The sequence below is a fragment of the Elephantulus edwardii genome, unplaced genomic scaffold (assembly GCF_000299155.1).
Source record: "Elephantulus edwardii isolate Elephantulus edwardi_28Jun2011 unplaced genomic scaffold, EleEdw1.0 scaffold00168, whole genome shotgun sequence".
In the NCBI taxonomy this organism is placed as follows: domain Eukaryota; kingdom Metazoa; phylum Chordata; class Mammalia; order Macroscelidea; family Macroscelididae; genus Elephantulus; species Elephantulus edwardii.
Genome location: NW_006399918.1, coordinates 2,408,966 through 2,420,777, shown reverse-complemented (window position 1 = coordinate 2,420,777; position 11,812 = coordinate 2,408,966). Strand labels below are relative to the sequence as shown.

The 11,812-nt window shown below is 38.6% G+C and overlaps 1 protein-coding gene across 1 annotated transcript; it reads left to right on the top strand.

The window, feature by feature from the left end:
* Positions 1-10,216: 10,216 nt before the first annotated feature.
* On the top strand, positions 10,217-11,170 carry LOC102860699 (olfactory receptor 6P1-like). The gene has a single exon (XM_006895433.1). The coding sequence runs from the start codon at positions 10,217-10,219 to the stop codon at positions 11,168-11,170; it is 954 nt and encodes a 317-aa protein (XP_006895495.1).
* Positions 11,171-11,812: the final 642 nt, after the last annotated feature.

Sequence of the window (11,812 nt, the reverse complement as noted above, 5' to 3'; positions counted from 1 at the left end):
AGGAACAAAGTAGAACAAAAAGAAGCAGCTGGAGCCTATTATGTCTATCCAAATAACCAGAGGAGAAATAGCTGTCGATACAGAAAATTTAAAGGTAACTAACACTGCAGGAAAAACCAACAAGAAGAAAGCTGTGGCACCATAACCACTTGTGCCTATAAAGAGAAAATGAGAAGTCTAGATTTCTATGCTTAGCAAGACTATCACAACACGTTCCATCTCATCTGAGCTACTGGGGTGATGTCAGGAAATGTTTAGTAGGTGGCTGGGAATTTCGTCTTGACAAGCTGGTAATGAGTTATGTCTCTTACCAATAGTGTCATTGGAGACCACCCAAGGGGCCTGGATTTTCCCATCTATGTGCGCCAGGTTTGAGGGCTCCAGGCACTTGTGGTGTTCTTTTGGCCCCACGTGGGGGTTGTCAGAGTGGACTTGCCAGATGATCTTGGGGTCTGGGGCAAGGAGTTTGCTAGCATTTGGGCGTGCTAGGCGTAAGACACTGAAGGGCCCAAGGGCCGAATGCCCTCAGGGCTGTCTTTCATTGTTTTTGTTCAGATATTCCTCTAGTTCATATAGCCCTGGTGTGCAAGTTGCCATATAGCAGTAACTTGTGGTTGCTGTGAGGCTGAACACTGTGACAATGAAGTGTCAAATGCGTTAATGGTTGGTCACCCAATACGGACAGAGAGTGAGGTGGAGCTTGACAATTAAAACAAGCTTGGACGGAGGAGTAGCATCTACTTCCATAATAGCTTGCCTCCACAAACCCTATGAACCTGGAGAGAGGATGAAAGACATCCAAGAGTTGAGGACTCTCCTTCATAGGGTCGCTATGAGTCACCTGCAACTCAGCAGCACTTAACAACAACAACAACATGCAGAAATAATGAAGGACTTTTTACTTCTCCATTAAGGTGTCAAAGAAGTCTAGTGGAAAGTCAGAATTTACATCGATAGCAATAAATAAATAAGCCAACCCATGTGAGTGTCACAATTATCTGTAGCAGAAACTACTAATTTTTCACCAGCATTCATTTTCTTTTTTTTTTTGTAATAGAACTGTCTAGAGTTTCAGCAGTGCACATAGATGCCCCGTTAATTTTTAACATTTTTTAGCTCCCTTTGCAGTCAATCAGAAATAAGTGGAAATGATGGATTCAACTTCTGTCTTGTTAAAAAATTTTTCTCCCTCTTTCTGCTTCACTGATAGTTTGGAAATGACAACACCAGAACAGATACATTATGCTCCTAAATCATGCTGAGAATGATAGAGCCAGCCCACTTACCAGGTGTTTGTACAACCTTGTATAGCCAAGCTATGCAACCTGCCCTGCCAACGCTGAGTTGGTTCATAAAAAAGAAAGAAAATTCTATCTAACTTAAGCTGCTATATTTTCAGGTCATGGTAGTTTAGATCAAACTTAGAATAGAGCATTGATATAACTAAATGTGATACATATAAAGTTCTTAACCAAGTGCTTATGCAATAATAAGTGTTCAGCAAATGCAATCTAGAGATAGAGAGATATATATAGAGAGAGACAGAGAGGGAAAGAGAGAGAAGGATCCAAATGTCAACAATGCACTTATCATTAAGTTTCTGGTGATGACTCTCCTGTTTCCCAAGAATTATCATTTCTTCATTAACACAGGCTAAAAATAAACACAGGGGTGTGATTTCCCAACTCCTGAAAGCATCCTCTAACCTTTTACAAAGAAAAAGCCAAACCGAACCCACAGTTGTTAAGCCCATTCTGACCCTCAGCTACCCATTATTGGGTTTCTGAGGTTATGACTCTTCCCTGGAAGAGACTGCTTTTTTTCCTTCTGCAGTTTGGTTACAGGATTTGACCACTGACTTTTATGATGATAATTCAACTCCTCAAATCTTTTGCAAAACATCATCTATTCTACTTGAGCAATCTCTTCTAATGGTAAGAAGCTGTGCTGCAATCCTGAAGGCAGTAGTTCAAATCCACCAGCTGCTCCACAGGAGAAGAATGGGCAATTTCCTTTCATGTGATTAATTGCCTCTGAAAACCTCCTGGAGGGTAAGCTATGAGTCAGTTCTGACTCAATGGTATACAAATAGCAAGAGCACTGTAGGTTGAGAATTGGGCTCTAAACAAAGGGCCAAATGTTAAACATACCAGCAACTCTTTGGGAGAAATATGAGATAATCTATATCTGTAAATATTTACAGCTTCATAAACTCTATGGGGAAGTTCTATTCTGTCCCATAGCATCACTATAAATCAGACTTGACAATATGAATGGTCCTCTTCATATTCCATCCTAGACAAGAGGCCTTTTGAAATCTGCTTGAACACTTCAGGTGCAGGGAATTTATACCATTCTCTAGGAGTAAGCCTGCTTTTGATATTTACAGTAAATCGAGGAACAAAGGAGAATGCAGTGTGGGAATGAGATGAAGATGGCAAATACTGTGAGAGGAAGAATACTCTTTATTTTCAGAAACAGACTCAGCAAGAAAACTATTGGACATAGTTTACTGAGCCAGAAACAGAAATCTCCATTCAGTTATCATTTCACTTTCATTTTCTTTAAGTTTGCTCTGTGCTCCCTCCTAGCCGATTTCAAATCACAAAGTGATATTTTTTTTTTTAAAATTTAGGTTGTTTATTTTCCATTTCAATGAACATCTACAGAGATTTTGGGATTCCATTCATTCATTGTTGCACCCTTCTCCCCGCACAAACCCCTCCCCCCCCCCCCCCATTTGCTCCTCTCCTTGAAAAGCAAAAGAAAAACTCCCTCATTGGTACACAATCCCCCCCCTCACCTCCCCAAACCCCACCCCCTAGCCCCAAATATAATCCACTCTACAACCCTCATTGCATACAAAGTGATATTTTTAAACAATGGCGAAAAGTGAAAGAATGCCATTCTCATGGAACTTGTAAACTGACGAATAAGGAAGAGAACTTATCTTCCTTCCACTGAAATACAGAAATAGAGGTTGGAGAAGTGAATGCAAAGGTAGACAAAGATTGACAAATGAAAAATTTCTCATGAAATAAAATGGTAAAAAAAATTCGATCAGATTCAATTGGTCTATAACTTTCTTATGTTATTGCTTTATTATATCAGTAAAATTTTACATTTAATTTATCAAAATATACATTGATTTATGCAATCTACTAGCGTTCTCAGCACCTCTGAAACAAACTTTGCACAAGTTCTACATATGTGAACAGTATTCAGGCAATAACTCAAGGACCTTATTCACCATCAGGCCTATATCCCTCCAGGCCTTGCCTGAGAGAAATAGTCTCTGAGGTGTCTTGGACATAACCTTGTTAGAGCTAAGTCACCATGACAATGCATCTTAAGGGACTGTGTCCCTGAAGGTGAGGTGATAAGGACTGGCTACTGCTAATCCTACTTACTTCATGACCCCATCTGCTAAGCTTCTGTCCTGCAGTGCTAAAAACGACACAAGAACAAGCATGAAGTATTAGCTTTGTTGAAGAGTGCTTACCATACCCACCCAAAGCTACAGGTAAAAAGCTTAAGAACAAAGACAGAGCATGCTAGTAAAGAGAGGAATCCCAATAATTATATGTACATCTAGGAGAAATTATGTTCTCATCCGAGTTAGATATCACAATTCCTTCATTTATTTTCTGCCGTTCTTAGTCAAATTCAAACCCAGTGCTGTCAAGTGAACCCTAATTCATAGTGAACCTGTATCAGGTTTCTGAAGCTGTAGATCTTAAGAGGTGGAAATGGTTTCATCTTTCTCCTGTCTTATGGTTAACAACATAACACTTGAACTAATATGCCACTAAAGCTCATTTTGTAGTTTTAAAATTCTTCATAATCCTCAGATACTTCTACTGGATTTCTCTAGATAGATTCTCAAGGACCTTAATTCCTGAAGGTGACTAGTAATTGAAGCATCTCAGATGGAACATCCTTCCATTTTACCTTTATTTCTATATACTTAAGATTATAGAAGTGATGCTTGAGAAGTCTGTTTGAAAATGTTCATAAGTATAAGAAAGATTTTTAAATTCCATAGTCTTAAAATGCTGGTGTTTAGTTCCTAATATGGAAGGAAATGTATGAAAATGGTGGATTCAGAACATCATGACATTTAGGAAAGTGTATATGAAAGGGGAACATAGAAAATAAAGTATATGGGAGCCCAGGTCTCATCTTGGGGTATTTCGGAAAAATTGCTTCATTGCTCCAAGGCCAAATCAAAAGACAATTATACTCAGCATATCTTTACCCAGATCAAAAATAATTTACTTTTAGAAATTATTGACTCATTTTACTGCCAAACTGAGGTGGCAAAAATAACTTTTACATGAATAAGGTTTTTGGCTATACTCAAGAAAACATACTTGCATGCACGAAGAGTGTATACTATTTAAGATTGCTGCTTTCATGGTCAGAGTATCTGGATTTATCTACGTTTGGAATACATGATATTGAAAACAAAACACACATACTCTGTGTCTTTCTTATTAATAAAATATGGTTAAAACAAATAAAACCCCTGGCTGTCTTGGGTCAGTTCCAATGTGTATATATATCTACTCTATAGTGACCCTATAGGTTAGAGAAGAACTTCCAAGGCTGTGATCTTTATGAGAGCAGTCATGCACTTAACCAGTTGCACCAGCTGTTATGAGGAGTAAGAAAACTAGTATATGTGAAACACTCAATGTGTTGCAAGTGTAATCAATATTTTATGTCTTCTTTGTGCATCGTGTGCAAATGTAGACTAAGCAAATATAATACCATATGGTCCTCAGTTCTGGACTTAATCATATTCTTTGCTGAGTAAATTGAGACTATTACATTTGTGAGGAAAAAATTAAGAATTTAAACTAAAATAAAACAAAAAATAGAATATTATTTTCGTAAAATTTGAGATGTGCTTATGCATGTATGTTTGATGTATTTCTGGAATAACATTTGTGTTGGTCCTTCTCCAAGAGAACTACTGGGGTTCAAACTTTGTTTACACAGCACCCAAAAGATGACCATAAGCTAGGAATCCAGGCAATTGTGTGTACCTGGCATAAATATTCAGTTTAGGAGACCCAAGTGATATCTACTTGGTTTTCAATCTCACTGACTCATGTATTTGGCAATGAGTTTTGAAATAATAAATATTGTAGATAAACTATCATCTTAACCTTCTCAGTGATTGTTACAAAGTCTTTTAAGCTGGGAATGTAAACAGCAGCCATTTTTGACTGAAGGAAACAGATTTAGTATTGATTCTTGAAATAGAAAAGGAGCTGGAAATTCCCAGGTCTTAAATATTGAAATATTTATTACTTTATTCAGTACAGCTTCATTAAGTATCTATTTTAGTCCAAAGGAAGAGAAATACAGGTAAATGCAGCATCACCCTAAAGAGTTTATAAAATTTACAACAGTAGAAACAAGGAATCTGTTTAAATAATGTAGGAAATACATGTATAACAGAATGTGCTTAGAAAACAGAGTTGCATCTTGAAGAATTCCAGTGTGATAGGTATGAAGGAAATGGTGACCATAAAAATGAGAATCTAAGATCAAGTAGAAGATTGAATTAAACAACAACATAGTAACATTTAGTCCTGAGAAACCCCATGGGTAAAGATCTGCATTTGGTTCTGAGGAAAAATACAAAGGCAGAAATCCATATGAAAGTATCAGAGTGACACATTAATTATTCCTCATAATCTAAATAATCAAATGGGCAAATTAAAGTCCTTTTCACAGTGTCAGTACTTAAGGGCTTGACTGTTAACCAGAAGGTTAGCAATTTGAACACACTAGATGTTCTGATGATCGAGTGGGTAGTGAGTTGCACCACTAACCCCAAGTCAGGTGGTTCAATATCACCTGCTACTCTGTAGGGAAAAGATGGACAGTTTTCTCCCGTGTGATTTACAGCCTCTGAAAACTTTCTGGAGGGTTGACTATGAGTTGGTTCTGACTCTGAGGCAATGAGGGTTTGGGAGTTTGGTTTTTGTGGGGTTTTTTTTTTTTTTGGTCTTTTTGTTTTGTTTTGTTTTTTCGAGAGCTGCTCTGTGGGAGAGAGATATGACAGTTCACTTCTATAAAGATTTAGAGCCTTGCTATGGGGCAGTTTTGCTATGTTCTAGAGGAACATTATGAATCAGAACAGGTTCCACAGCAATGTGTCAAGGTTTTATGTTCAAATCCTTTGTCTGCCTTGTGTTGCTGTGTTGTTTTGATAAAAAAAATGTTGATGTGACCATAAGAAAAGAGTTCTCAAATTAATGAAGGAGAGAAAGATAAAAGCCAGAAATTAGAGAAAATGGGGGACAAAAGGACAAAATTTCAATATGCACAGTGTACTGATATACTCAGACTTAGAGAAGAAATCAGAGTACAGAGATTAAAAATAGTTTATCGATGATAACCTGTGCAAAGAAGGCAGGCCGGTTATAAATACAATCTAGTAAAAAAAAAAGATATTGTCTGGCAGAGATTAGAAACAGGGGTAGCCCTCGCTGCCAAGTTACTTGGTAATAGCAGATGTGAACATCAAATGAGCTAGTAAGTTACAATGATGATGAAAAGTGATTGTGAGGAATAGATAGGAATGGGCATTATGAACATCTCTTAGAGCAGACTGGAGTTTCAAGCCAATTTCATGCATTCTGAGAAATGGCAAGAGTCTTAATTTTAATTCCGTTCAATTATCTAAACTTGTAAAATAGTTCTTCAAAACAAGCAATGTTTTCAAGATTCTACAGTGTTGTTACTATGTGCTGCTGAGTTGGAATCAACTCACAGATGACCCTCCACTGTGTTTTCAGAGGCTGTAAATCTCATGGGAGGAGATTGTCCATCCTTCCCCCATAGAGCAGTTGGTAGGTTCAAAAAACATATCTTAATTCTAGTTCTAAGGACTGAAACTACATGCACTAATGTTTATTGTCTGCCTTTATGTTATGAGCCTTTCTCTGTGGAGTCCTTTTCTGAACTTTCTGTGGTTATTCACTATATTAAAGCATTCAAATTCCATTTCCTTAACTTTTGGAAGTTTCCAGGCATCCACAAGCTTTTACTTTTTCCAATAATCCCGTATTAATACCTTTTCCCATGTCTTCCTTTCTATCTTGCTCCTACTCTTAATGTCCATACCTCTGCTTCAGACTCTGTTGGAAGCAAGTATCTGGCACCTTAAATCACTGTTTGGACACATCTCTCCAAGTGATTTACAACCTCCGAAAACCTACTGGAGGGTCAGCTATGAGTCAATTCTGACTTCATAGTGCACACACACACACACACACACACCCTGAGAAAGAATCTGAGTACCCTCAGGTATTCAGACTCCTTTATGAATACCTGAGGGTACTCAGATTCTTTCTCAGGGTGTGTGTGTGTGTGTGTGTGTGCACTATGAAGTCAGAATTGACTCATAGCTGACCCTCCAGTAGGTTTTCGGAGGTTGTAAATCACTTGGAGAGATGTGTCCAAAGTATGACACCAAGTTTTGTCATCTTTGAATCCAAGTAGTACTTAGGCTGCACACTCTCCAGGACATATATGTTTCTTATTTTACAGTTCATAAGATATTCAGTACTCTTCTCCAGCACCATAGCTCAAATGAAATTAGTGCATAACCAGAGTCATGCTCCTTCTGGAAGTTCAAGACAGTGATTTACTGCATGCCTCTTACTATGGAATGGAGTAAGCTGAAATTGCTAGCAAACTCAATCACTTCTTCATTCATTCATGGTGCTGCCAACCGGCCTAGTGATGAGAATCTTTGTTTTCTTGATGTTGAGCTTCAATCCGTATCAGAGACTGCAGTCCTTCTGCAGCAAAAACTTCAGATCCTCTTCAGTTTCAGCAAGCAAGTTTGTGTCTGGCAACTGTGACATTCCTTGGCTTGTGGCCTTATTCCTGCAGTATTATAGACCAGTAGTACAGCAACTGCTCTTTATTCTATATTCAGAGCTACCTCTCCTCTATGCTGTGTAACAGATTTCCCATTGCCTCCCTTTTCTAAGAATACCTGGGATTTCAGTTAGGATCCAATCGGCTAACTCAAAAAAATCCTCCTGGTCTCCAGATACTTAATCATATCTGTAATTTCTTTACTATGCAAATTAATGCGTACAAGTACCATGTTCCACACTTACAGGACTCTTATCAAGATTAGTATCTTTTAAGAAGCCATTTTTTTTATCTTACTGTGTGAGCCCTTGGGATGAGGCTAACTTGGGCACTCTAGTATGTTAGAATGTAATCTAACATACTGTAAAACTAATGGAGTAATGGATGAATGATTCATCTCTGGGGCAGAAGAGCTACTTCATCTCCTCCATAGTGAATTGTATATCATTTTGTGAATGAACATTTTCCAAGCCTCAGCATTGCCTTGCCATTTGTGTTGTATTTCAGATAACACTTTTGATCAACTGCTTCCTTTTAGTCTAATTTCCCCTGAAAGATAAGCCCTACCTTGAAAGATAAGCTTCAGTTTACAGTCACTCATAAGTTTGGGTTTTTTTTGTTTTTTTTTAAATTATTAAATTTTATTAGTTTTAATGAACATTTACAGGGATTTTGGGTTTTCATTCCTTCATTGCTGCACCATTCTCTCTACCCTCTTCCCCAGTTTGTTCTTCTTCCCCCACCATCCGAATGTCTGTTTTAATTGTCCAATTGCCACAGTGCTTGTCAAAGTCAGTTTTGATTAATCTCCTTTGTCAGTGTGTCCTTTGCCATTCCCTATCACTCCTCCCTGAGAGAGACTTCACCCTGGTTCATAAGGAAAAGGGGATGGCGTATTCTCTTAGCTACTTCCTGCTGAAAAGGGACGCTGTGGGTTTCAGGGTGAAAATCTTCTCTCACTACTCTAAAGGGCCCCTTTGGCAGTAGGAAACACAGAGACTATTATGGAGATTGATTTTGGAATTTAGATGCACTGTTATTAATTGTGCTTAGCCGTACATGTTCATATCCTTGAAGATGTATCATGGGGGGGGGGTTGCAACCTAGAAGACACAAATTTAACTAACAAGTTATAAGTGCATGTGTCAAAAATTATGGAAAAGTAAAAGAAAAGATTCTTTCATTGTTTTACAAACCCTCCCCCAGGTCCTCTCCACCATGGAGTCATCGTTCTAGACTCCTGTGATGACAGAAATACCTAGTCACATATGTCTTTTAAACAGTTTTCTCCCTCCTCTGTTTCAGTGCACAGTCACTCATAAGTTGATTCATTTATTCAACAAATATTGAATGAAAGTACTTTCAAGGATGACAGAAGAAGAATCGATGCCTTTGAGTTGTGGTGCTGGAGAAGAGTCTGAACATACCATGAACAGCCAAGAAAACAAATAAGTCTCTCTTGGAGAGAGTGAAACCAAGTTTCTCCTTGAAGGCTAGGATTTTTAAGCTACATCTCACATATCTTGGGCATGTGGTCAGGAGAGAGAGACCTGTCCCTAAAGAAGAACATCATGTTGGAAGTGTGGGTGGGCAGCAGAGGAGAGGAAGACCTGGATGAGATGTATTGATACAGTAACTGGGACTGGCTGAGGACTGGGCAGGCCTCAGAGCTACTGTACATAGGGTCGCTATGGGGCACAGGCAACTTGATGGCACATAACAAAAACAACAATTTTAGTCATTTATAACAACAATTTTAGTTATTTGTAAATGTTAGCAAAAGAAATGAGAGAAGCTGTTATGCACTGTTGAGTCAAAACTGACTCATAGCTTACCTTTCAGTGCGTTTTCAGGGACAGAAAATTACACAGGCAATTACCCATCTTTCTCCCACAGAGCACTTGGTGAATTCGGATCACATTCCTTTGGACGAGCAATGCAACACTCTACCACTAGGCCACCAGGGCTCCTTAGTACTCCGAGAGGAGCAAACTATAAACATGAAAAGACATGACACACACACTCAAAACTAAGAATCAAATACTAAGATTTGCCGTGAAATCACTCAGGAAGCATTTACCAAATATTCATGGTAAAGCCTTGTAAGTGGAGGACATTTCTCAAGTTTGAGTACTTTTTCCATGAAGTAGGAAACGAACCAGCAAATCGATGAAACAGAATAATAATAACTAATAGTGAACTATTAATAATCTTCAGGAGGCTGTGTTTAGTGATGTATGATCAATGCTTAGACTACCTTGTTTTTAACCTCTCATTCTTTCTTTTTCAGACAGTCAAGTGAAGAGAAACGATGAGGAATTTGAGTGGTGGCCATGTAGAGCTATTCATTTTGGTGGGCTTCCCTACTTCACCACCCTTCCAATTGCTCCTTTTTAGCCTTTTTCTTGCAATTTATCTGTTGACATTGCTTGAGAACGCACTCATTATTTCCACGATATGGCTCACCCCCAGCCTTCACCGTCCCATGTACTTTTTCCTTGGTCATCTTTCGTTCCTGGAGCTGTGGTATATCAATGTCACTGTTCCTCGACTCCTTGGAGCTTTTCTTACCCAGGACCGCAGAGTCTCTTTTGTAGGCTGCATGACCCAACTGTATTTCTTTATTGCCTTGGCCTGCACTGAGTGTGTCTTGTTGGCAGTCATGGCCTATGATCGTTACCTAGCCATCTGTGAGCCCCTCCGTTATCCCAGTCTCATGCCTCCAAGCCTGGCCACTCGACTTGCTGCTGCTTCTTGGGGTAGTGGTTTTTTCAGCTCCATGATGAAACTTCTTTTCATTTCCCGACTTTCCTATTGTGGACCCAACATTATCAACCACTTTTTCTGTGATATTTCTCCACTGCTCAACCTGACCTGCTCTGACAAGGAGCAAGCAGAGATAGTAGATTTCCTCCTGGCCCTAGTGATGATTCTACTCCCTCTGTTGGCTGTGATCTCATCATATGCTGCCATCATTGCGGCCATTCTGAGAATCCCTACCGCCCAAGGGCGCCAGAAAGCATTCTCCACTTGTGGTTCTCACCTGGCAGTAGTTATCATCTACTACTCTTCGACTCTTTTCACATATGCACGGCCCCGGGCCATGTACACCTTCAACCACAACAAGATCATCTCTGTGCTTTATACTGTAATTGTACCCTTCCTTAACCCAGCCATCTACTGCCTCAGGAACAAGGAGGTAAAGGATGCCCTTAAGAAGACAGTGCTAGGCAGGTGCCACTATCCGAGGGACGTCCCAGACTGATGCAGAGAATCTACAGGGAGGGAAGAACAGAGTCTCAACAGGACAACCTCAAGGAATCATTGAATAATTTAAAGGAATAGAAATATAAATTAGTGAAAAATTTCTTTAAATATTGTTTCTAATAAATGAAAATTTGTGTTCCTTGGTTTTACACAATTTAGGGATTCCTAAACTTTATCTGTCCTTGTTACATAAGAAGCATCTGAGGGATGGTTAAGTTTATTAAAAATAAAATTTCCAGGAAGAAAAATGTGGATATGCTGAATAGGGCATGTCAGAGTTGTAAACCTGAGATATATAATTTTTACATCTTTCTAGGTTCTCACATCGCACACCCAGAGATCTTCTAAAGTTCATCAAATCCACTATTTTATAAGTAAGAAAATATGAGAAAATGACTTTATAATAATACATCAATATTAAATAATGCAGGCTTTAATAGAGTAAGCTAAAAAAAAAAAAAAGAAGCACTTTTCCCAATGGGAATTCCTCGACACATTACAAAAATAAAGATTATGCCTCCAAAAGTTACACTGTATGAAAATAACCTTAATAATATGAAAATAACTTAATAAAAGAAGCAATTTGGGTATTAGAAATGGAGTGCCTCAGATTAAAGTCAACTATAGGCATTCTTCCAAG